Source organism: Pelodiscus sinensis, chromosome 1 (assembly GCF_052426305.1).
Source record: "Pelodiscus sinensis isolate ZL-2025 chromosome 1, ASM5242630v1, whole genome shotgun sequence".
NCBI lineage: Eukaryota > Metazoa > Chordata > Testudines > Trionychidae > Pelodiscus > Pelodiscus sinensis.
The window spans coordinates 232,744,296-232,771,373 of record NC_143052.1 but is presented as its reverse complement, the minus strand read 5'-3'; the positions used below and the strand labels follow the sequence as shown (position 1 = coordinate 232,771,373).

At 40.9% G+C, this 27,078-nt stretch overlaps 1 protein-coding gene across 2 annotated transcripts in view; it reads right to left on the bottom strand.

Annotated features, from left to right (window-relative positions):
• The window catches only part of ATP10A (ATPase phospholipid transporting 10A (putative)), a 157,240-nt gene that overhangs the window by 5,365 nt on the left and 124,797 nt on the right, over positions 1 to 27,078 (bottom strand). For both annotated transcript variants that reach the window (XM_075916477.2, XM_006116091.5), the window contains exons 8-16: positions 26,806 to 27,023; positions 24,121 to 24,315; positions 20,982 to 21,543; positions 13,274 to 13,377; positions 12,979 to 13,105; positions 11,873 to 12,057; positions 9,286 to 9,607; positions 8,166 to 8,242; positions 3,533 to 3,658 (exon numbers count right to left, since the gene is read on the bottom strand). In XM_075916477.2, coding sequence (XP_075772592.2) covers positions 3,533 to 3,658; positions 8,166 to 8,242; positions 9,286 to 9,607; positions 11,873 to 12,057; positions 12,979 to 13,105; positions 13,274 to 13,377; positions 20,982 to 21,543; positions 24,121 to 24,315; positions 26,806 to 27,023 — 1,916 coding nt within the window. The remainder of the gene's footprint in view (positions 1 to 3,532; positions 3,659 to 8,165; positions 8,243 to 9,285; positions 9,608 to 11,872; positions 12,058 to 12,978; positions 13,106 to 13,273; positions 13,378 to 20,981; positions 21,544 to 24,120; positions 24,316 to 26,805; positions 27,024 to 27,078) is intronic.

Below are 27,078 nucleotides of genomic sequence, written 5' to 3'. Positions count from 1 at the left end.
TTTTCTGGAGATGCATCCAGGGCAAAGTAAATAGCTGAATAGCCCAGTGATCCTCAATCTCTTTTCAAGATTGTAATCAGAGGAGCACAGCTTGGAGGATACAATTGCAGAACTGTTAAGCTGTGTTTGATTTAAACAGCATGGGTATGTCTACACTGCCACCCTAGTTCAAACTAGGGTGGCTAATATAGGCATTCAAAGTTGCAAATGAAGCCAGGGATTTAAATATCCTGGGCTTCATTTGCATCTTGCCGGGCACTGCCATTTTAAAATCCCCCTTAGTGCGGACTCCGTGCCCGCGGCTACACGCGGCATGAAGTAGGTAGTTTGAATTAGGCTCTCTAATTCGAACTACCGGTACAAGGTATAGAGAGCCTAATTCGAACTACCTACTCCGTGTCGCGTGTAGCCGCGGGCACGGAGTCCGCACTAAGGGGGATTTAAAAATGGCGGCGCCCGGCAAGATGCAAATGAAGCGCGGGTTATTTAAATCCCGGGCTTCATTTGCAACTTGGAATGCCTACATTAGCCACCCTAGTTCGAACTAGGGTGGCAGTGTAGACATACCCCCAAATATCTTTGTTTTTCAATTTCATCCGACTAACAGTGGATGGAGATTTAACATCCTACAATCCTCTCTTTAAAATGGAAAAGTGAATCATTCGCATTGAGGGAGTGTGATGATCTTGGTATTGGAAATGCTGCCTCCAGCATGGGGCTGGGGTCACTCAGGGATGGACAAATCACACTATCTACTTTTTTCTACCATGTATGCAGGATAGACAACCAGACCAGCAAGGCTGAAGTGTCTGTAGAACAGCTGGGGTTCATTTAAACTGCAGAGTCTGGCTGTTAGAGATGTATCTGCCTATCAGTGGAGGTGACATGTTTCTGGAAGTGAGACCGTGCTTTGTTCAGCTTTGAGGGGAAGCAGGATGGTACATCTTGTACCCTGGAAAAGGAATATGTTAGCTAGTGTGTAGCTTTACAGCCAGGAAAGGAAATAAAGATCCACGTCTCAATCCTTCTGAGGTGCTGTTCTCCAGGCTTGTGGATTATCCATCCACCAAAGAATCACAAAAAACTGAAAGCAAACCCTTGGGAGGTAGGTTCATTGTGTGTGTATCTGTGTTAGTCGTGTGATTGCTGCTTGACTTAAATATGCCATGTGATCTGTTTGTTTGGGGGACTGTGTACTGACTGTGTGTGTGCTGAGCCTAGTGGTCCACTAGGAAAGGCTGAGAGCTACTTAATGAGGCACTGATCCTCATTATGGCTAATGAGCCTTTTAGCACCCATCTATGTCTAACTAGGGGGCAGGGCTACTCAGGAAGACCAGAGCTATATAAAGCTCACTGCTACTCAACCAGAGGTAGGACAGGTAGAATTGCAAGGTCTCAATGCGTGGATGAGATGATGATGTATACAGGAGGGGTTTAGATTTATCAGGAACTTGGGAAACATTTGTGAAAGGTGATGCCTATGCAGGAAGGATGAGCTCCACCTAAACCAAAAGGGAACAGACTACTGGCACTTAAAATCAAAAAGGTTGTAGAGTAGATTTTAAACTAAGAGCTCAGGGAAAGCTGACAGGTGTGGAAGAGCATTTAGTTAGTTTGGACAGAGATATCCCTAACGGTAGGATCTATTAATGGAGATTCTCTATGTCTTAGTAAAGAGGAGAGGATGAAATATGATAAAATGGAGGCAGGATGTGATAAAAAAGTGTCTTGCTCAAATACATCATGAAATGTTAGACAGCTAAAACATGACACATTTTTAAAGTACTTATATAGCATGTACTTATATACAATGCTAGAAGACTAAATAGGATACCTTCATATTAAATAAGGATATTGATATAGTAGGCACCACAGAAACTTGGTGGAAGGAGAATAATCAATGGGTTGTAGTAATACCAAGGTTCAAAACATATTGGAAGGATAAAACAGGTTGTGCTGGTGGAAAAGTGGCACTCTATGTGAAAGAAAGTGTAGAATCAAATGAGGTAAAATCTTAAGTGAATCAACTGTACCACAGAATCTCTTTTCAGTTGGGAAAAAAGACAACTAAGAGGGAATATGATTGAGGTCTATAAAATCCTGACTAGGTAATGAAGTGCTATTTACTCCTATTTTCCTGAAACAAAGGGTCACCAAATGAAATTAAGAGGTAGCAGGTTTAAAACAAATACACAGGGCGGACTTGGGAGTATTTCTTCACACAATGCAGTTAATCTGTGGAACTTCTTTTCAGAGGATACTGTGAAGGCCAATAGTATAGCAAGGTTCAAAAAAGAGTTAGATAAATTCATGGAGGATAGGTCCACCGATGGCTGTTGGCCAGGATGAGCAGGGATGGTGTTCCTAGGCTCTGCCTGAAGGTGGGAATGAGTGATAGGAATAGATCACTTGATGATTCCCTGTTCTGCTCATTCCCTCTGGGGCACCTGGCATTGGCCACTGCTGGAAGACAGGATACTGGGCTAGATAGCCCTTTGCTCAAACCAAGTGTTGCCGTTCTTATATTCTTATCAACTAATAACACTTAGCCGTAATTCTCAGAGGCTTTCCCCAATTTAGCTAGCTAGAAGGAGAGGGACTGTGTCCTCTCCCTTGGCATCTGTTTGACCCAGCTTTCTCTTCCTTTTCATACTCTGCCTCAAGCAACCATGTGACCAACTAGGGCCTAGACAGAAGCACCTTTTAAAATTCTGGAGAGGGTTTCTGCATGAATCTGGGATTAAACAGGAGTGCTGTGTGTGATCCCTCTCCTTCATGATCCCTACTCTCAACAGAATGAGCAAGCGATGCAAATCCATAGCATCTTCATGCCAGCCAATGACTCTTCCATGCTGAAGGAAACCTGAGATGACTTTTCAATGCTATAGGAGTGATGCAAAGGGACTCAGGCAGGGCTGAAGAGCTGAGTTTTTAATAGCCCAGTATCTAATAATGGAGTTATTCATGATTGGCATTGGTGTAATAAGGAGGAGATTCAGACCCTTACTTTGATATGTATTGGAATATGCTCCTTTCATGGTGTACTTATTTGGCTGAAGGAAGTAAGGGAAAACAAAAACACTTCCAATATGCTTGTCTGACAAATCTAGGAGGCCCAAATTAGCTCAGATCACTGGGGACAATTTATAATTTGCATAAACAATTATAAAACAGGATTAGGAGGAGAAATCACACCTACTTCTACTTCAGATCAGCACAGATTGGACTTGGCATTAAAGGCTCCTCTATCTATCTAGCTAGATTTTTGTGAAAGGTGCTGCTCTATAAAGAAACTTTTGTTAAGCAGCATTTCTTATTCATGTTACTTAATTTGCACATTCTTCAGCACACTGTAGTTGTCACAGAGTGGGGCCTGCTATTCCTGTGAATGGCAGCCAGCTGTCTTTCAACTCCGCAAGCTTCTTTGCAGCTTATTTATAAACCATTTGAAGGCTGACCTCATGCTCATTTCACACAAAATAAACCCTAGAAACATGCAGAGCCACAAAACTGTCAAGTCAAACACTTACTGCATTTTTGTAGAAGAAATACAGCACCATATTAGCAAGCCGGGAATAACACCAGTGCCCATGAACAAGCAAGAGCTTCTCCAAATGCCGGAACCTTGGGACTGCAAAGTCACTCGCCATCACTGCCTTCAATGAAAGAAGAGTTGAAATCATTATTGTAAAATGCCAGCAAGCATCCAACGAACATCCACAAATGTAAATGAAGAGTAACTTCATTAAAATCCACCTTGGGGTAAGTGAAAGAAGAGTCTGGCCCATTGTGTCCTCAATGCTTTGTCTAGGGAGGTTAGATATAGACCAACCCATGGCTCTTCAAAGAAAAAATTGCGGCTCGACCAAATGGCAGTCGGAGGGTGGGGGCGGAGAGTGTTGTTCTCAACAACTTTTTCCCTTGGCTCTTTGCACTGGTATCCACCACTATTTTGGCTCTTCATCTGTAACGAGTTGGCCACCCCTGATACAGACTAATTGAATAATTGTGTAACCACATCAAAACTTTGCTGTTACACAATTATTCAATAGGCCCCTGATGCCAGTAGCCAGTGTATTCCCGACCCCCTTCCTGGGAAGCCCCCTGCCACTCCACTCTGCTGCCTTTGTATCAGCTCCCCCTGAGCACTGGCACCTGCCTGCCCCTCCCCCCGCTGCCTCTGTGAGAGACAGCAAGAGGGGCAGGGCGGGCAGGCGGCTGCACGGCGCTAGCTCTCCGTATGTACTGGCTCCTGCCTGTCCCCCTTTACCATTTGTGCTGCTTCCCCTCTATCAAAGGCAGCAGTGTGGGGGTGGGGGGAGGAGAGGGAGCAGCTCCACAGGATACGGTGCTTGTGGGGACCCAGCTTAAAAGCACATGGCACTGGTTTCTCTCCCGCCGCTTGCTGCCTGTGTTAGGTGGGGGGGAAGTGTGTAGTAGATAGGATTAACCGATAATACTAGGTTTATTGGTTAATTGTAGAGTCAACTTCATGTTGACATCCCTAGCTTTGACAGTTATAATTTTATAGTGTCCCAAAGCAAAACAGGTGCTTTACAGAACACACAAAAATGACAGGATCCTTGCTTCTATATTAAAATCTATAATATTGAAGATGATGAAATGAGTAACAAATGGCAGGAAGGAAGTGGGGTGATAAAGGGCCAAGGGTTATAGTTGAGTGTGACTGCACAGATTCGCAGAGATGATGCTTGTAAGCTTTTCTCTTTTTAAGAAATACAAAGACAACATTATTATTTTGCGCAGGAGAGATAAATGGGGAGAGCGAGACAAACAACATGTTGTATCATGATAAGTTAAAAAGGCTAAAAAGGAGTTGAGTTAAAAGCAAAAAAAGCAAAATAATTTAATTAATGATCATTATCTTGACTTTCAAATGTAGTCCAACTCACATTCCTCTGAGATCCAAGTACTCTAAGGAAATTTGTTTTTAAGTATATATGCAAGTTTGGTAAATTGTGAGAAATCATTACAAAAGAAGTCCCCTTGAAAGTTTAGAACCTGCCAAATCATACCTATGGTATGAATCAGCATGATTTCTTTCTATATCATAGCTACTTTTGACTGTCTAAAATTCAAGATAAAGTGTTCTTAAGAATTAGGAGCTCATTATGAATGGAGCAGCATATCAGTTGCTTTAGATCTCTGCAGGTCATTGAGTTGGCCACAGATTCCACCTACAGCTGTATTGCTTTTATAATTTGCAATTTGTTTAGTGTCTTATTCATTCATAAGGATGCCTGCATCTGTTTCTCCTTCTCCTCTACACATGTTCTTAATCTACTGTGGAATAATGAGGTAAAATTGTTTATTTCTCTTAATTTTATATTTCTACCAAATTATTCCAAAACACATTCTAATGGAAAGACAGTTTTATCCAATTACACTCGTGTGTTTATTTTATCCCAAAAGATCATTTGGATTTGACATTTTAATTCTAGTCCGCCCCCCTAGATTTTCCTAGGAAAGCATGGTTCATAATCCATGCTGTTCCTTCCATAGGTTGTGAAAGAAAAATAAATCAGTCAGTTTGCTGTCTGAGAGATCCAGATGCTTGACTCCTTTGAAGTACCTGCATGTATACAATTTTGACAGCTGTTTATTGTACAAAGGCATGCGCGGCTTCTTATGGAACCCTGGGATCAAAGGCAGGGGATCCATAAGCCTTCCTACAATGTGCGAACATTCATTAAAAAATAAACATAAAAAGAGAAATAATCCAGGTGGTTTAATGGAATAACAAGCGAAATGACAGGCTTTCAGATAAGAATGCACTCAAACAGCTAGGGACACTGAAAGACCAGATGTCTCAGAATTACAAGATCAACGGAAAAGCAGACTTGGAAGGCAGAAAAAGGAGAACCAGAGAGTAAGAGATGTGGGATGTTATAAGCTCAGATGTTCATGAGAAATCAGTGGTTTGAGTTCATGCAGAGATGCTAGGAGCCTATGCAAAGTGAAATGAAGTAAATGGAAAGACTCCCACTGACTTCAACAGGCTTTCAAATGGACCCTTGTAAACAGCCTGCTCTGGATTCTATGCTTGTTGGGTTCTATTCAACCCATGCTTGTAAAACCTACACAAGCTATGTGAGGCCCCCAGACTCATCCTTACTTGGATCCTGATTACAGCACAACACCCTGTTTAAAAAAAAACCCAAACAACAATCCTATTCCAGTCCTAACCCAAGCTTTCACCTTTTACTGCCCAACTGCCCTGCCACATTTAGCCATCAGGTTGTCAGGAACGATGGCCAGAGATAAACGCATATTGAGTGAATCCCCACAAATCTCAGCAGGAGCAGCTTCTTCCCAGCCAGGTTGTCAGACAAACAGGAAAAGGACTTCATGTGGTCCATGTAAGCGGGCGCACCCCACACCCTATGGGCGCGTCGCCCCAGGGTCCTGGTCTGGGTCCTACTGCCCGCCCGTGCCCGGGTATTTTCCCTCAAACCAGTATAATGGCCACTGTATGGCAGGATCAGCGTCTTTAATGCAGCCACTAGTTCTCCAGATAATACAATAGTCGCCCCTTTCTGCGTTCCGCTTCACGCCAGCGAGATGGGAGGTAGGGGGACCTGGGCCCGCCCACTCCTCTGGGTCCCTTCCCGGGCCCTAAGGGAGGTGAGATCATTCTCTCTCTTCTTCCTACGGTTGACAGGGACACTGCCCAACACACGTCGACCCATGGGCCCCATGCCCTGCCCGGGGCCACTTCCTACTCACCCTCTTCCCTGCCTTCTTCCTTCCTTGCCCGACCTCCGACGCTTGGCCTGTCAGATCCTGACTGCCCTGGCGACAGACCTACTCCCCCACCTTCTTCCTGTGCACTGCTCTGTCCCCGCTTACCTCTCCTGCTTCCCCCCCGTTGAACAGCGGCCGGTCTCTTTTGAAGACCATGCTACAACATCGCCCCAGCCGTACGGAGCGCACGCCGGCCCGTCGCACGTTCTCCCTCCTCTTACGTGAGGGAGGGGCTGGCTCATCGCAGCCACTTGTCTTGGCCACGCATGCACAGGAGTCTTGCAGCGGCGCCATCGCCCCTGCCTCTTCCGGCACAATCTCCGGCCCTGGTACACAGAGCGTGACGGCTCCACCACAAGTGGTGCCCGCGCCGGCTCCCAGTAGCCACATCGCCGTGCAGAGTCTCCTCCTGTGCGGCCCCTGCTCCAGGAGTGCGGAGCCCGTTGGCTCCATCACAGTCTGCACGACCTCAATCTGTATCCTTGGACTGTACCAAAGTGCAGATTAACCAAGAAGGCAACACCCACTGAACAAGAGATGTCATTTACTCTACCCTCTTGCATGGTAATAGGAATGAGGGGCTGTCCTCCTGACAAGTCACAGTTCCCACAACTACAGTGTGGAGATGGGGACCACCTAACAAAAACAGAGTTCAGGAGGCAATCTCAGCTCTCAACTATGCTATCTAACAATTGAGGGTGGTCTGGCTCCCCTCCCAAACTAGCACTCCCCTAACTCTTGCCGCAGCTACATACTCATATCCCAAGAGCTGTAGCGTAAGACCCATATCTGACCTGTATGTACCAGCAGGAAGAGGAGAGCAGGTCTTGTGCACAACACAGACATATAGTCTGAATGGGATGGCTTGGAACACAAGTAGCACGTGCAGCCTTCTGTGGCGTATACTCTTCAGTGCCTCCTATCTTAGCTGCATTCGATAAATGGATTTGTCCAGCCATACCACAAGATAATTTTACAGGACCAGTGCAAGACATAGGAAGAATAAAAGTGAGAGGAGGAAAATGCAAGAAGTAAATGTAATCTTTATTTATTATAGAAATAGAACATAGCTGAGGGTTTTTAAAAATGAATAACTGATTTCTTTTAAAAAGTAAATGTGCTGAAAGACTTCTTGCAATTTGAGTTTTATGAGGTGAATGTAAACTGTTTAAGCTCCTTAGAGATTGGAGAAGAAACATATGCTCTAATTCAAGCATAAATGATTTTTACAAAGCCCAACTGGTACACTTCAGGACAGTTTGCAACTTACTCATTTACTTTTGCTGTCTGTCAAGAGATAACTTGCTCCAGCTGACTAGGAGGCAAGATGCAAGCAGATGTACAGAAAACATTTGGTCCAAATTTTTCCTGGGAAATCTTTTCAATAAACTACATTACCTGCATGCCTTCTGGACCAGAGATCCCCACACCCACGTCTGCTACTTGGATCATACTGACGTCATTAGCTCCATCACCTAGTAAGAAAAGGATTCCATATTATTTGATATTATTAAAGTAGAGATGATTAAAGCAGAAAAACAAAGGAAAGACAAGTACTGTGAACATCAGTGAGAAGGGATGGCATAGGGATCTCGTTTGAAACACCTGTACTTCATGGAACTACAATTTCAGAACTTTAGAAGGGACCACCACGCCCTTCATGTCCATCTATCTAGGTTTTTCATGTATCATGCCAAGGAAACATAAATGGAGTACTTCTGTATGACTGGGCTCTTTAATGGGAGCTAGACTGCAGAGGTCATGTCTGCATTGTATGAATATTAAGCAGTCCATGTGTAAGAGGGAAACAAACTCCTGAAAACTTTCCTGCTGCATATTAAGTGACTGGAAGTATTAAGGGACCCTAAAATTGGGCATGAGGCTCAGCATAATAGATACATTCTGTGACATTAGAGTGGGAAAAAGGAGGGCTGTGTGAGGAACAAGCAGAGCTTTCTCAATTTAACAAGTGGTGACTTTGTGGGTGCTGTAGGATTTTGAACTGGATGACTGACTGGATGACTTACAGTCCCCATGAAAAACCACATAATGGAAAATAGGGAAGAACTATGTTGGCTGACATGATGGTGATCACAACTTTGCAATACATATAGTCCTGGACAACCGGTCTTCAGCACAGTTGCCAACTCACAATTAAAAATCAGTGGCTTGGGGTTTAATTGTGATCAACTGAAATGACTCTGAACACAGTTTTGTTCTGATTTGTACTGCAAAGCTACAGTCAATCGTGTCAGCTCACTCAATTCTTTACAAAACATTGCTATATGCAAGCATCATTGTGGAGTCAGCCAACTCCATTTGACCAACTTCTGCAGGAAGGAATCCCGGATGTCACTACAGAAATTCTATTTTTGTTGGGAATAAATGATCTTAAGCTCACAGAAGCATTTTCAAACTAAAATTGAATTTTTAGGCTTTGGAAGTGTCCAGAAGTAAAGGGAAATTCCCAAAGGGTGCATGAAAGTAACTATAGGTTCACATAAATGAGGATACTTGCCTATTGCCAACGTCATTGCTTTGAGTTTATCTCTGACTAATTTTACTACCATGCTTTTTTGCAGTGGGGTAGAGCGACAACACAGAACTGAACGACATCTCTTGGCTAGTGAAAGAAATTTATCTTCTAGTGTTTTATCCAGAGCATAAGCCAGAGTCTTTCCATCAATCACTAAGCCCAAGCTGGAATTCACTGAAGATGAAGGTGGAGAGAGAGGTCCAAATCCAACTGTCATGTTTCCTGCAGTCTTGTCTATTGCGTTGTTTGAAAACTTAGACTCTATATACCGCAGACACTGGTCCAGCAAAGCAGCACTTGTCTCCTGAAATAAAGTAAAAAAAATGTTTAATTGGAAGTTGCTGCTGTGGGATCATATAATCAACTTACCATGCTTGTTATAGATTTAGAAATGGGGAACTTTATAGAGCATTCAATACTGATTCCACTTTAACAATTTTTATTTATATTATTCTTTGCTCTTTCTTTACTCCAGCTAAAAACACTTAATTTTTGTTGGAGAAAACACTGCTAGCAATGGATAAAAAAGGGCTCAAAAGAAATTATGTTTCCTTTTTAAACTGTAGTGCTTTTAAATTAATTTCTTTCAGATTATTTTCAGAGTAACAGAATTGGCATGTGATATAATGAGAATCAGCGCTCAACTAACCATGGTAATGAACATCACAGAATGACTATTAATCAAATCATTAATCAGGTATTTGTAAATGACAATTAAAGATTATTTCACGTATTTTAAAATCTATATTTTAACCAAACCAAACTTAATTAACAGAATGTATTATGAACATCTGAACACGTAAGATAAAATACTACCAGTCTGGTAGTGAAATATTTGTCAATTTATCAGAAGTAAAGAAGTGAGACCATAGGAAATCAATTTACCGGCTAACTTTATACATTCAAGACTGGAACATCTCATTATCTTTCCTTTCCCTTTCCCTTTCCTTTCAAAAGGAATTGTAGTTGGATAGTTCTAGTCTACCGCAAGCTCTGGATTTGAAAGCTGAGTTGATGACCACATTTAATTACTTTGGTGCTATCAATCTGATTCCTTATCTGTTTGACTGTATCAGCAAACTCCTTGCTATTATGTATTTAAGACAAGCTGAGCAATGTCTGACTGTAGCTCAGGTTATCAATGACTATGAGCACTGAAATTCAAACATCTTCCTTACCATCAAATGAAAAAGTCAATGTAGCAGAGTATGAATGACTGAATTACCTAGTATTAGAGTCCATTGGTTTTAAAATAATTCTCAATAATTCATTGTTTTCTCCTTTAAAATACATATGGTAGATGGCTCTTGTATCTGCAGTGGATGCCAATAAGAAATAAATGAATACTTATGTCCCGTAAGGCATCTATGGCAGCTGTGGCCAACCCGCGGCTTGAGAGCCGCATGCTACTGTTGCCCCCAAAAGTGCGGCTCGTAAAGCCGCTCCTGCGAACTCCCAAACAGCCCCCACCGGCTCCTCCCCCTGACCCCCGGCTTCCCTGTGCTTACAGGGTTGGAGGTGCGGGGTTTAAAAATTGGTGCCCAAGATGGCGCCCGTCTTAAAGGGGGCAGTCTCCTTTTTGTTTTTGCTCTATAAATCTGTTCTGGGGGGGCTTTTTTTTCTTTTTGCTCAACAATTCGGTTCTGGAGGCTTTTTTTTTTTTTTTTGCTTGACAATTTTGGTACGGCTCTTTGCATTTTTTTCCCGCCACTGTTTGGCTCTCTTTGTTAAATGGATTGTCCACCCCTGATCTATGGTATAACACAGTGGCTCCCAACCAGTAGTTTGGGTCCCCTGGGAGGCTGCAAGCAAGTTTCAGGTGTGTCACTAACCAGGGTCAGCATTATTTCTGCTGGGTGCCAGCGCAGAAAGCAGAAGACCCATCAGATGGGGCTGAAGCCTGGGGTGCCAAGCCCTGCCACCTGGGGTTGAAGCCAAAGCTCAAGTAACTTAGCTTTATAGGCCCTCTTGTGATGTGGGACAAGATGCCTTGCTTGCTGCACGCTAATGCTGGTCCTGGCTTTTGTATACTGAAAAATAGTTATTGTGACACAGCGGGACTATGGAGTTTATACAGTGGGCATCAGGCTCAGAAAGACATTAAAATGTATACCAAAGAAAGGCATTCGTATTATGCTGTGATAAATATTCATGCATAGTGGTGCTGCTATATTTAGTTTCAACTTGTATCATGATACAAGGAACTACAACCAGGGAGTATAAATAATAAGTAAGTATCCACATACAATCCATAGGTGCGGAAGATAGGAGTGTGGGGTTGCTACAGCACCCCCAGATTTTGAGTGCTCTGGCTACATGCCCCTGCCGCTGGCTGCTGGGCCGCAGATGCTCAGGGGCTCTGCCGCTGGGCTTGGGTTCCACTCAGCCACCAGCCCTACACCACTGTACACATCCTATCCCTGAAATATAGACTGAACATGAAGAAGAAAAATAAAGGAGAAGAAAGAAAGGAATCAACCTTCTAACGGCAGCTGCTAAAAATCAAAGCAAAACTGTTCACATTTAGACTTCAACATAACATTTAACCGTCTCCCAAGGATCTGTTTACCAATGATCCAGCATTCAAGGTGAGGATTTCCTCATCGTGATCCAATAGCTTGCATGCATATGCTATATTAATGGCTGTTTCTTGCTTGTCTCCAGTGAGAACCCAAATTTGCAGGCCAGCTTTACGCAAGTTTGCAATGGCCTCTGGGACCCCATCCTGTAAACGGTCTTCAATGCCAGTGGCACCTGAATGCATGAACAAAGCAAGTAAATCAATTAAAAAAAAGAAGACTTGGCTGCTCAAACTGTTCCCTCATGACTGCGTCTTAAAATCGCCTTCATTAACCAAACAAATGTAAATGAAATGCTGACCACCACGATCACTAATAAGAACAGCTTTTTTTTACTGGAGCAGGATTGTGAGAGACTCTGTCCTCAACAGGGAGTTGCCACTGTAGCTGAGGGAGAAGTGCTGGATCTTTTGAGCTCTAGGCCTACCAGGTGTCAGGCCATGGCATGGTAGATTTGCTAGCCTCAGCAGTGGGCAGAAAATCCTCGGCAGCCTGGACCACATCAGTAAGTAAGTCAGGGTTATGTCTGTGAACCCATGTTTGCATTGGTACTGGTAATATTTTAAAGTACTGGTCTAGGACTATGTAATCAATAATCTTCAGGGCTGTATGGACTTCAGGGCATAGCCAATGGACAGATAGACAGCCCAGGAGGAAATGAGTTCCTGCCTCCTCAATCCATTAAACCATAAATACAATGCACATCATCAACGTTTCCAGTGCCTCAGAAGGACAAAACAAATCTCAAGTATTTTCAAGATGCACCACCGTGACAAAAATAGGCAGAAAAAATGGGCCACATTCTACTTTTCTTACTTAGGTCAGCAAATCTCATTTAAGATAAGGGGTTAGGTTCATCCCTGGTCTTACTCCATTCTTTTAATTGGTATTACATCAGGGATCAAACTGTGACAAACAGGATGTGTGTGTTACTTATTATCCCATTCTTTTGTGATGATGCAAGAGACACTCATGAGAAAGTCTTGTAATAACCAATTTGTGAAGGCACAGAAATAATTTAAATAGAGCAGTTTAAAACTGAGCTTTGAACTTTTTAAACACGCTTTAATTTCATGTCCAACTCTCATGTAATTACCAAGTAGATGCAGATTTGTCTCCATACGAAGTGCAGATTGAAACAGCAGCTCCTCGCGGTTTTCAATAGAAGATTCTGCTTCTAAATGACTTTTTAACCAGCTAGCATATTCTTCTTTGCTTAGAACCTATTTAAAAAGAGAAGGTAAAGGTACATCCAAAATATGCAAAAGCATTCATGCATTACTAGAAAAATGAAAAAAAAAAACCTAATAAATGTTCTTGCTAATGGACTACAGCAAAAAGATTTGTCAATACTCTCCTTAAAAGCAAACTAAGAACCTGCATATACTTACTCTCTTGGCAATACATAAGGTCCGCAGCCCATCTACCGCATACAGATTAAGGTAATTCTGAGTTTTGCTTTGGATTTTTTTTTGATGTTTGCCTCTAGGGTCATCTAGTCAAAAATAAAGGGGAAAACTAATGAATGAAAAATAATAGCAATTAAATGGCCTTAGAGAATACAATTGTTTCTTCAGCACTTACTGTACAAAAGCTTAAGAAGCAATTTTTTTTAAAGAGCTGCTGACATCTCATGGGAAACACTGAAAAGCTTTCTATTTAGAAACAATTATCTTTACATGCTATCTATTTTTTAATTCCCAGTTTAAAAGTCACCAAGAATAACTGTATAACAATACGATCTTTTCTTATAAAGTATTCATCTGCTCCTCAAGTATTTTGAGACATTATGATAATCTTCACAGCAATCAAATATGCCGCGAATAGAATTATGATTTCAAAGTGACAATAAACAGAGGCAGATGAGCTATGTGTCAGAAATCTTATTATTAAACTAATGTTTCTAAATTAATGCGGGTACAAAAGATATTGAATTATTTTTAGAAATAATACAAAATTCTCAAAATGTTGTTGGCAAGAATTGAAAAGGGAGGATATTTTTATCCTTCAGGATCAAAATGACTCAAGCACACTGTGCAATCACAGTATTAACAAATAATATGAATTAACTGTAATAACAGTGATAAAATGAACATAGAAGTGGACTTGAGAAAGATTTTACACTGAAACAAAAGAATGAGGATACTTGAGAAACCTTGATATCGAGGCAGCAATTTTTCTGTAAACCAAAATAGTTTCTGAAAGTTTTCACATTTTCTAGGTTTATAAACTGTATGACGTCTGAGGGATAGGTCTATGCAGTGTTCCTTAGATAATATTGGTCTTATTTGTAATTCTTGCTTTATGTGGTTGAAAATTGTGGTTGAAACTAGAGTTAAGGGGTTGGGAAGGCACAGTTTGGTGGATATAGTGTTAACAGTTCTCACCTAAGCAAGAATATTAGCAATGGGTCTGGTGAATAGAGAATTTTTTAATATCATATCCAATGAGGATGTTCACATTCAACCAGGGGTACGACCATGTGATGTCTCTTTTATCTATCTTGGAGTTTTATACAGGCACTTGACAATAATATCTGAGTGCCTGTGCATAAAAATCAACAGCAACAGTGAAATCCCTAGTGAATTGAATTGAGTCTCTGGCCTTTTTTCCTTTTAATGGTAAATAATGCTGCTTTTATTTTTGATCTTATTATCTTCCTTTTTAATGGTACTTCATTTTATGGGGCAGATGAGTATTATTTTTTGGGGGCATTTCCTTATTTCAGGGCAGCAAGTCCCTGTCCTATGCTTCCCAAAGTGGCAGTGCACATCAACAATGACTTAGTAGATTTTTTTTTTTTTGTCACTGAATGCCTATATCTGGTTTGCCTTCACAACATCAAGTTTCATGTTTCTTTTAGGAAACAGTTTGGAGGGAATACATATGCATGCCAACAACTGAGAAAGTAATTATCAAAAGATATATGCTAACACTCAAATCACTCAAGACAGGTTTCTTTGCCAGCATTCTTGGATTTGGTTTGTATGCAACCTTTTTTACAATTGGCAAAGATAATTTGTTCAAGGATGTCCAGCACATGTAGCTTTTATATTTGGTGCCATTCTTCTTGTAGCATTCCAATTCTTTTATTTGAAAAATCTGTTATAATAATCTACAACATTTATATAATCTAAATTGGTGCACATATACAAATGATCTTGTTGGCATTTCAGTAGCATCCTTATTTTTCTTCTTAATATGACTCATACATTGAACTTTTCAAGTGTTGCTGACATCATTAATGATTGTTCAATTTTGGTTGACACACAGTAGAGCCAAAAAAGAACATCTTGGGCTCTTTATTTACATTTTTCCATGCCAATGAACTCAATGTGTATTACCACAATGCACACTGATGTTAACTGTTTTCTATAGAATTACTTTTTCATTTTTAAAATTTGTGTGATCCAAACATTTCTGCTATAAGTCTAATAAGCCATTGTTAATGATGTGCACTGTAGTAGTTCCATTAATTTACAATGTTTGGAGCAGAACTTTTCTACTGTCTGCCCATTCATCCAGTACTACTGGCTTCAGAACTTTTATTTGCTGATTTTCAATTTCTGTCATTTTTTGGACATTTGCTGGAACATTCTGGAGTATTGTATATAGCTGCATGCCTATGAACTACTATTTTTATGAGTGTTTATTTTCTTGACAGAGTGCCTGCAATAGATTTGATCATTTCCTGGCAGATGAACAATGCCAATACTCTATTTACACCATCAGAGCTCCATTCTAGGTGGTTTTGATCCATTCTAGATGGGGATCTCTTCAGGAATTGTTTAAATAGTTGATTCAGCTGCAACCCAGACCTGGAGCACACATTTTACTGAACTTGCACCCAAACACAATTACATGTAGTTTTCTTTTATACACATGCATAATTATTCTCTGTGGTATATAAGACTTTTGTAATATAGGACATTACCTTCTGGGAGCAGCCCTGAAACAAGTTCATTTGTAGACAGCTAGTATTAGAGACAATTAGTAGTCATGAGTTGGATTACCCCTTTGAGACTAGTATTAGAGAGTCAGCATTTTTTTTCAAGGATTCGAAAAAGCAACGTGGTTTGCTTACTCCAGATGCAGTATCTCTTTGTAGAAGCCACCACAGTGATATAGTTGATTTCAGTCTGGTACAATTTTTCATAGGTAGTTAAAACACACTAAGAACTGTTTCTATCATTATAAGCTTACATTGCATAAACTGGATCTGGTTTGATACCACCTCATATCCAGAAAAGGTTCAAAATATCTTATGTTTTGAAACAGAGACAGTGATAGACCTTTTTTCATGTGTTCTCTCAAGGATAGCATGAAGGAGTGAATCACTTCCTTTGTTTTATCATACAAATAATAGGGAATCAACACTGAGCGCGGCAATTCCTTTTAGTCCTTCATAGATCTCATTAGTCTTGCACTGAAATTCATCTTCTGGTCAGACGCAAGTAAGAAAATAACTAAATTTAAAAGGCAGAGAAAAGGAGTCTGAAAATTATCAAAAGATATGTGCTGATATTCAGGTAGCCTGAGACAGGTTTCCTTGCAAGCATTCTTGGATTTGGTCTGTATGCGATTGTTTTACATTGCCAATTATAATTCTTTCAAGGATTTTGAGCCCATGTAGCCAAAGGAATCAGCCAAAATCTATGTTGAAAATTTATAGCTGTGATGTCTATGCAGTTGTCCAATATCTTGACCTTACATCCACCCACTCAAACAGTGCACGGAGGTAAATTTAGTTATGATGTCTTTGACAGTTGGCAAAGAATGATGTGTTTATTTAATTACTCATAACCAAGAGAGAGTCAGGTTTGCTAGCTTGGGCTTCTTCCATCACCACAAGTGAGTTAATAACATCTGTCATTGCTTTTGTAGTGAGACCTGTATGTAATGTAATTCTTACTCAGGTTGACTACTCAGTTTAAGCAGTAACTTTCCTCTTTACTCCTGTTGGGCAAGGTGAAAGGAATATTCTCCTGGAAATACTCCAAGTGCTTTGGAAATTCCCGCATATTGTGTGAGGACATTAGCTTTCTTAGTCTCTGTGGAACATACGGGTAGCTCCAATGTAATGCATTCAGAAATGTTACAAGATGACAAGCTCATTGGTGGTTTTGGATTATTCACAAGATAACACTGAAGCTATAGCATTTGTGCATCTGCTTTCTGAATTACACATGCATCCTACTTTAATATGGCTTCTCCACAGCCAGATAATTTATTCCAGTGATAGAACTTGACATGTGGATACTGTACTGGCCCCTCAGTCACAGGTCTGGAGGGAGGCCACTCTGTCTTCCTGTATTAGGCAACAAACATCAGTCAATTAGTGTTGGTGGCTCTGGTCCTCTGGGTGGGACAGAGCATTAAGCAGTCTCTAGTTCCAGCTTACTGACTCGGGTAGACAACAATCACAGTTTAAGGCCAAGTTCTACACTGGCAAGTTACTATGCAGTTAATCAGCTCCCAGTGGTGTAACTTCCAAGGTGTCCACACTGGCACAGCACTTACTGTGCACTAGCTCTAAAATTGCTGCGCTCTAGGTGAACCGCCTTGATGAGAAGCATGGAGCTTGCTGTGTTCTGGATACAGCATGGGGAGGAAGGGTGTAGTGTAGACGCTTGAATTGTTTGTTGCATTCTGACTGGCCTCTGGAAAGGACATTTGTACCCATGGGCAGATTAATTGATATGTAAGGCAATGGGACACACACAGCATTTTATTACAGACAACTTACTAATGGCAGCTGATCAGTGTTAGGAAGGAAGGTGAGAGTTTGAGTTGCAATTACTACACTTTGCTATATTTACAAATCCAAAAGTTACAGACCCTCATGATTCAATGCTGTATAAGAGTTGTTTTTAGAATTTTGACTATTTTTTAATAAAAAGGTCAATTTGGACACCTCCAAATACTGTAGTTTACAGTTGTTCTGTTCCCACGCCTTCATCTGTAGCATTTACCTGTATCTAACAGCAACTCTTAAAGCTTTCCCCTTATCCTTTTCTGACCCACACTAGAATATTTATTTGATACTAGTAGCAGATTTTTTGAAACAGCATGTGTCTGAATGCAGCTTCTTTTTTGCCTGGTGAGCTCTATTAAACTTTCCCAGCACTACAATTTCTCTGTTAACACTTTGGAGGGAAACAAACAACTTCAGATGTATTAAGTGCAATCCCTGATATCAGTAACTTTATCTGACATTTTTAAAAAAACCTTTTTATTATGATCTATGGTTAAGTCCTTGAATTTCTGGCTCTGCTGTGACCTATGTTGCTGTAAAGCAGAAAACTAATTGTGACAGACTGAGAAACCCTATAATATCCTGGAGAAATCAAATCTTTATCAAATTAAGTTAAACCTTACTGAAGTAGGGTTATACCTGTATGGTCTATTGTATTAAAAATGCAGATGTGTATGTGCATTGTGGAATTGTATGTAATTCCTTTAGAGGATGCTGATATAAATTTCTCTGGGTATCAGTCCTCTGAAGCCACTTCCCTGAAAGCTACACATGTATCACTTCACACTCAATTCTTGAGGGTCCAACAAAGAAAGGACTTTGGGATAAATAGCCTGGTTTTAAACACGATCAGAACCTTTTTCTTGCCTCTGCAAACAGACAGGGCCACTGGTCCACAGAGGGCCCCAATCTTTATGGGAAGGTTGGAAGGCCTTAGTCTAATGAGGCCACATAAGACTTGGGTGCTTGTTCTGAGCTGAACGGCAATGAATTTGAAACCAAACCAAAACCCTTTAGGATGAGTGTGGGAGAATTGCTCCTGACAGAGCCTGTATTAGGGATGGGGTAATCTCTGGTAAGCTTATTATCATGCACGTAGGTTCCTTTATTGTTTTTAATATGTTTTCTCTGGAATGCTTTTACCTCAGGAACAAAGTGCCCCTTCTTAGAAAGAGTTGTGTGGTAAAATGGTTAGCTGCTTTTAAAGAAAATGCAAGCACATGTGCTTAGTAGGGATGTAAGAATTTAGCTGTTTAAATGAGTAACTAATAAGAATGAGCTTATTGGTTACCCAAACGGTTACAGGCGGCTGCCACCCCACGTTGCTACCTTTGTACCAAATGTTTTACAAAAATTGGGCTGGTCTTATTTTTCAAAGACCACATGGTCTAAGGGCTGGGGATGGGGGACACAACAATCATTTGCAGGATCAAACCTGAAGGGGGCAATAGGTATTTAAATAGTTTAAAATCATCTATACAGTCTTCACAGGACATGTACAGCAGCAAAATACAAGTGTAACCTTTTAATGTATATCAGCCTAACCACGGAAGTGTAGTGTCTTACAGGAATGTTTAAGTTGCTCCCAAATTCTAGTGTTGCCAGGTATCCAGTATTGAACCGGACAATCCTGTATTTGAGCTTTCTGTTCGGGAAACAAATTGAGAAAATAAGATGTAATGTAGATTGTGATGTAATGTCAAGTGTGTCCGGTATTTCTGCTGAAACCATCTGGCAACCCTACCAGTTTCTCATTTTAAAAGGTAGTTTTTATCAGACCTCTTCCTGTTTCAACAATACAGTCACCTAATGGATCACCTTGATCCTCCTACAAGACCTGCGGACATGAAACTTACATTAGTTCCAAAGCAAAAGGGACACTTTTCCAAACTTCCAGGAGCGGGGCAGCAGGTAGGAGCTGGTATTTGCTGGGAACTGGCTTAATAGCCATCTACTAGCGTGCACTGGGGAGCTGCTACCTCACAGTAACTATGTAACCGCTGACATTTTCAGCGGTTACAGAATTAGCAAATTGCACTCATTTTAACATCACTAGTGCTTAGACAGCCTGTCTGAGTACACGCAACAGTTGCTCTGAACTATGACAGTAACATTAACTTTTCTGGTAGTTTTTAAACGAAAATTACACAGTACAATTCTTTCACTGTTTCCAGGAGTCTTCAGCAATGTGAAAGTAACCACAAAGTCAATGCACTAATGACAATTATGAAATATTTGTATTGCATTTGATTTCTGTCCATTCATAATGGGTTAACCTTTGTAAATTGTACAAAATTAAATGTCGAGCCCAGAAAATCAGACTGTACAACATAAAAAAATCTAGCTCTCAACTAAGTGTATCAGAGCAATGAGTTGATTTTAAATCCAACTTATTACAATAAAGAGACATTAAAATTGCTTCTGGTTCACAGCACACTCCCATATTTGAGAATTTTTAAGTGAAATATCACCTTCCAAAAGCCAAGCTTACTGTTTGCAGTTAGAAGTCTATTCACCACTAATCATCTGCCGCTTTAAAACTAAGACCACTATTAGTAATCTCCAAAGCAACATTTCTCTTAATACAAAAAATATCTGAGTAAGCAGGCAATGTTGGGAAAATGTACTCAATAAAAAGTAAATTGATTTGGCAAGCTCTTGAAAAATGTCCACTTAAAATAAGCTTTGCCATTGGGAAAGCTCGTACTGAAATCAATGTTACTCATATTTCTTTAGGCAAAGTACCAACAATCCATTATAAGAAGTTACTGGTTATTAAGAGCAGAAGTTTATAAAAGAAGCAAAAGCTGTCCTGCTAGAATACATTTCTGCATACCCACAAACAATACAGACATTGTGATGCAATCAGACATGCTGAGACTGCAGTTCTCTAGCACTCTCTAAGACAGGGCTACTCAACTTTGGAAGACCCAGGGGCCACAATGATACATCACATTCAGAGGGCTGCAACTTAAGTGTGGCTGCATATACATGCAAATATGTATGCAAATAACGTCATTTACACTGATAGGCATGAATACAAAGCATTTCCCACAATGCCCTGGCACCTTCTCCCTGGGAGCTAGAAACGACAACACCCTGTACCCGTCTGTTCCAGCCAGCCTGTCCGCTTGCGTCTTTCAGTGCTCACCCCACCTGGGAGACGCTTCACTGTTGTGCAGCATGTTCCCAGCGGAGGCCATGTTCAAAGGATCCCACCCACAGGCCACATGTTGAGCCCCGTGTAAACCCAAACTGCACCGCAGGCCACATGCGGCCCATGGGCCACGTGTTGAGTAGCCCTGCTCTAAGAGTTAACTGGAAAAAGTAAGAGAAAATAATACCTGAGGAACAGGGCAGAAGAAGATCCATAATAACTGAATCCGCTCCTTTAGTGTAAACATTTATTTCATCTGTAAGGGGATGCCTAACAACCACTGACATTCTTTTTCTGATGGAATCGAAGCCCAGAGTGTGCAAGAGTTCAAAGGTTAACCTTCCCAGGTGAGGTAGCTCTACTGATACCTGGTCTGACAGTCTTCCAACTAGAGCACAGTTATATGCCCGAGCTGCATAAACAAGCGCAGCTTCATCTGGACTCTCTGCCTCATACCGGAGTTCTTCTTCTTCAGGTCTACTCCCTATAGCCCTTCTGCCTGACTGCAAGCTGAATCCATTATTATTCATCTGTGCAGTGTGCGCCAACTTCTCTTCCAGTTTCAATAAAGTGCTCTCAGTGGATATAGATGAAAAAATACCAGAACCAAGTCTGTTCATTGATTTACTGGTAGTCAGGCTTGATGAACTGCTGCTGTTTGATCCAGAGGTCAGACGGCTGGGAGTGAATCTCCGAATGAAATCTTCTATGGTCTTGACCGGAGACTTAAGTTCAAATCTAACTCTAACCTTGAGAAATAAAAAACAACAACCAAAATAAAAAGGATACATAATAAGTCTGATATTGTCATTTGATAACTCAAGGCAGGAAGCCAATCTCACTCAGTAGCAAAAAGCTATAGCATCAACAATCTGGATTGGACAAGTGAAAAAGAAATCCTAGGTCACTGTTCTCCAATCTTTTCAACAACAAGATCACTTTTTCAATTTAAGTGTAACGTAAGATCTACTTCAAACCCCAATACCCTTGCCCCATTTCCTTCCCACCCCTTCTCTGAAGCCCCGCCCCTGCTCCACGCCTTCTCTGAGGCCTCACTCTGCTCACTCCATTCTCCTTCCTCCCCCCATCCTCACTCACTTTCACTAAGCTGGGATAGGGGGTTTGGGGTGCAGGCTCTGGTCTTGGGCCCAGGGGTTTGGAGTGTGGGAAGGGTCCTGGGCTTAGCCTAAGCAGGGTCCAGGGGGGGTTTCAGGACTGAACTCTCAGGAAGGAGTTTGGGTGCAGGGGGACTCATGTCTGGGGCAGGATGTTGGGTGTAGGAAGAGGTTTAGGGCAGGGACAGTGTTCAGGAAGCAGGCTCTGGCTGGCACAATTTAACTGAGACAGCTTCCAGGTGGTGGAGCAGGGCAGTTAAGGCAGGCTTACTGCTACCTTAGCTATGCACCACTCCTGAAAGCAGCTAGCATGTATAGCAATGGCTCCATGGCACCATGTACTGCCCCTCATCTATAGGCACTGAGTTCACAGCTTCTACTGGCTGTGGTTTCCCATTATTGATAAATGAGAGCTGCAGGAGTGGTGTCTGCAGGCAAAGTCAGCATGTGGAGACCCCCTGCTGTGCTTTTCTCAGGGGCTGCAGGACATACCAGCCACTTCCAGGAGCAGCAATTACCATAGGGATAATTACTCCAGCCAGGATAGGTTAAGGAATTTTAGACTTCACTACTCAAAGAATTAAATTTAAGCATGAGAGAGAAATGAAAATTATGAAAAGCACAGACCAGTCAAAAACCAAAAGTAACACACTTTGCAAGCAGTAAAAGAAGTAACAACAACCCCCCATGTATGTGTTGGGTTGGGCGAGGAAAGGGAAGGGCAGTGTGTGTTTGTGAGAATGTCAGAAACACACACAGTGTGAGCGAGTGACAGAGGTTTACATTGCCAAGCTTTCTCCAGCAAGCAGGGGGACCAGTGCCAAGGCAGAGGGCAGGAGCAGCGTGACAGTGGGTGGAGGGGCAACTGAAGTGCCAGTGCTTGATAGCTTCCCGGCCAAAGCAGTCAGGATCACCTGTCAGAGGTTCCAAGATCTGCTGGTAGATTCCGATCTACTGATTGATGACCACTGTCCTAGGTTGATGCTGTACCAGAAACTTTACCAGAACTAGTATGTGTACACTTGAGAATTACACTACTATTGACCCCTCCTTGTGGAACCAGTGTTGGAATCACTCCCTAAAAACTAATGTTAATATAATTAAAACTTTTGCACTCTAATGGTATGTCTACACACACAAATTCCAGCTCGAGAAGACATACCCCAGATAGCTCTGGTCAAAAATAAAGTGGAGCCATGTTGGTATGAGTAGCAAATGGGTCTATTCACGCTGAGTATGATCCCATCCGAGCCCACAGATACAAATTTGGGGCAGCCAGCTTCTCCTCTTGTGCTGCTGTGGCTACACAGCTAGTTTTAGCGCATTAGTTTGATCAGAACTAACCATGTCTCCTCATTTAAACCTTCTCTTTCATTTTGATAATGTTGAAAGTTCATTTTAATATGGTAAAATGTTGCACTCTGACATGCTTTTAATTCATTTTGTTCAGACTCCTTTATACTAAAACATTAATTTTCTCTTACATTATGCACATTATATTTAATATTATGATATACTTTTTATCATTGAAACAAAAGGCACTTTAACATTAAAACAGTGGCTTCAAATAAAAATTCTTTGGAATTTTTATTTTGTGGGAAATATTGGCTTTTCTGCTAAGAGGGAAAAAAATTCAAAAAAATGTTACTATTTCTTGTGGAATGGAAATTCCAGCTTCTGATCAACTCTAATATTAAATTCAACATTACATCTAATGCATTAGATGGTGAGTGCTTTGTTCCACTCCTCATTATTAAAGGACACTACTTTGTAAGTGCATAGCTCTGCCAAATCACCACCTGTCATAATCATCCCTAATTTTATATTATAATTATGTGCCCTTTATTCAAGGGATGACAAATTAACTTAAGAACTAACCAAAGATGCAAATTATATTTATTTATGTGAACTCAGGAAGGAAAACAGTGTCAGAACTGCTTCAAAAAATTCATTATGTACAAATAATCTGTTGGGGTAAGAGAAAAAAATTGAAATACACCTTTTAAAGAAAGCTTGACCTCACCATTCATTTTAAACTTGCAGATGTTGTTTTCCACATTGATGTATGAATTGGTGCCAATAATTACATTGTAAACATCTCTGTTTCAGTCTAGGAAAGGTCAGTTTCTGTATCCTTGTTACAAATTTGTGAGATAATCAAATATAACATAAAGGAGCCTCACACTCCAGTATGCTGTCTCTCTTACCTACCTTTTGCCGTGGCTGATCCGGAGAGGTAACAACAACTGTATTGCAAATAGTCAATGCTATGAAAAAGTCAAAGATGTCAGAAAGTTCAGGTGTGAGTTGGGATAATGGCTGTTCATGACTTCTCATGATCTCAATACTTCTTGCACATGCATTTACTTTTTCTAACAAGTTAGGATCTGGAGTGATGTCTTTTTCCTAGAAATACAAGAAGAGCAGTATTAACACTCTGTAGTTCTGTCTATATTTCAAATCTCAGACTGAGCTGGTTCTGCCTGATGCATCAGCACCTCTTTTGTGGCCCCACGTATTTCTGAAGAATTTCAATTTTCCATTAAATGACACTTCCTGTCCTCTTTCCCCCAACATGCAAAAATTTGTACATTTTTAGGCCTTATAATTGCAACATTAATGTTGTGAATGTAAACAAATGCAGAGGTGTCTTCCTCTCCCTGACAGAACACTTAAAATAGCTCTAAAATGACATGAACAGCCTCCATTATTTCAACAGATTGTCTACACCGGTACCTAATGATGACAATTACCTTGTAAATGTTATAGTTGTTGATCTTTTCATTACTAATCATAATAATAGAAACATCCAGCTATTTTGGGATTGGAGATGGAAACTGAGCAATGTACTGACAGTCATCCTGTTTTCAATCTAATCTAAGAGAATTATTGTAGGCTGCCATAATATATAGACCTATATCATAAAAAAGACAACAAAACTAAGTGCTAATTCTGACATCAAAACAGTAATCTTACCCATTTTGCACCACTAAGAAATTGTTTAGAAATTGTTTATATATTTTAACCTCTTTGAATTCGAGAGAAGCTTATATGCTGCTGTAATCAAAATGTGGCATATTCCCCACTGTATTTAAACAGCTGTTACATTCCTTTCAGATATTAATTTCCTAGGAAGGCATAACACTGGTTACAGAAAAAATACAAAGTTTGTTTTAAAGCATTATCTTTATTGGGAATTTATTGCAGTTTTTACCAACTGATGATAAACTAGGGAGGTAGCTGTGCCAGTACAAACCCCATGTGTAGACACAGTGCGCTGCAAGCTATGCTAATGGCGCTTACCATTGTCTAAATCTGGAGTTAGCAACACTAGTGTGCATTGCAGCTTTCCTTTTCTACACTTGGGATTTGCATTAATGCAGTTTTATTGCTGACTGGACATTGACAGCTGGAATCAGGACTGTCGAAGTATACTGCACCTAATTTTCCACTCCATTAACACAAATTAACTTTGGCAAAATTTTCATTGGCTTCTGTGTCAACACACTGTAGTGGCACATGCAGTATTAATAGGATAGCAAACTGCAGGATGATAAACATGCACATGACACATAATAACACATGTAGAGATTAGTTATGGAAAAATTATGACATTGTTCCACTTAACTTTTCTGCATATGCAGGAAATTTGTGTTTGTTTGCTTTTAATGTAACTTGCTCTACCTAATGGTAATTTCAAACTATTTACAGTTGAAGCTATGGAATATCTTATATATGCAATTACAGCATGAATTTGAATATATTAATGCCATAGTTCCCAATCTAGTCCTTGTTACTCATGCTTTTATAAATCACTGCTTCCCCAAAACTAAGATAAAAGGACACATTCCGTGATAAAGCTCCTATGAAAACTCGGTGGGTCCTGTGCTTCCTGGAAGATTTTGCTTGCCTCAAAGGCTCACAGCAGCCCAGGTTTTTAGGCACCGTGCCCAGGGCTTTAATTTGCTGTTTGTTGAGCTCTTTTCATCATTGGGCAGTATATAGTAAAATGGAAGATAAAACTCCACAGTCCTTTTCCCAGAGTGGAAATGGGGAGGTGGGTGGGGGGGGGGGCAGGAGAGAGACCCAGGTCCACTCTATTCTAGGTTCCAACCCAGAGCCCTGTAATAGTAGCTGCCTGTGTGACACCTGCTATGGGACAGCTCCAAGACCTCTGAGCGACTTCCCCACACCTTCCCTGTCTCTGGTTCATCCTCCTAGTGTTCATTTGTTGTCTCCTTTCCTCCTACTCCCAGTGGTGCTCTCCTCCGTCCTCTCAGCTACTCTGCATTCTAACTGTAGGCAAAGCTTCTTTTATATAGCCAGTCTGAACTGGTTTTCTTAATTACCCCCAGGTGTCCTAATTAGCCTAGGCTAGCCTTACTCTGAAGGCCTGGTCAATTAGCCCCAAGTGTTCCACTGCCTCTGATTGCCTCTGCTGGTTCTAAACCAGCCCCTCCCTGTTACTCTGGGAATAGAGATCGCCTCAGTCTGTGGCTTATATTTTTCTCTTCCACTACTTTTCTATAGCCTTCTCTTCTGACCCTATCACAATACATAGACCAATTAGAGCCCTCAATTATAATTCTTAATCCAATATCAAAATTGCTGTAAACAAAGGGATGAAACATATTTTGTTCTTGAAAAAATCACGGAATACCCAAAACAACTATTTGAGTTTGTCTTTATGAACTGGGAGCCTAGTAGAATGACTTTTTATAAAAGAATCTTTGCATACTTTGTTTTTTAAACAACAATAAGAAAACAAAACAAAATTGTGATGAAAAGGAAAAAGCCAAGATGAAAGCTATGAAAAGCATACAATGTGGTACAAATTTCTACATCTTTTCCCCATAACGCAATTGTGATGCTGAAAGATTATGGTTCACAACTAACCATTGGGCTGCTGAATGCAGTGTGCTTGGAGAGAATGCTTGCTCTTTTTGCTTCAGCCCTGCTGCCAGTGCGTCGGTGGGATTTTGTACTCAGGCTTCTGTGAACAACCTTAATGCTCTGGTGACTGCTGACACTGTTCCGCTGGGATAATGTTCCTCCTTTAGCTGCTATTTCTTCCTCCTCAGAATCTGGTTCCTGGTACATGGCTAAACGTTTGGCTATTGACAAAAATACACAAAGTGAACAAAGACAGAAAGAAGTTTCTCTGTATAG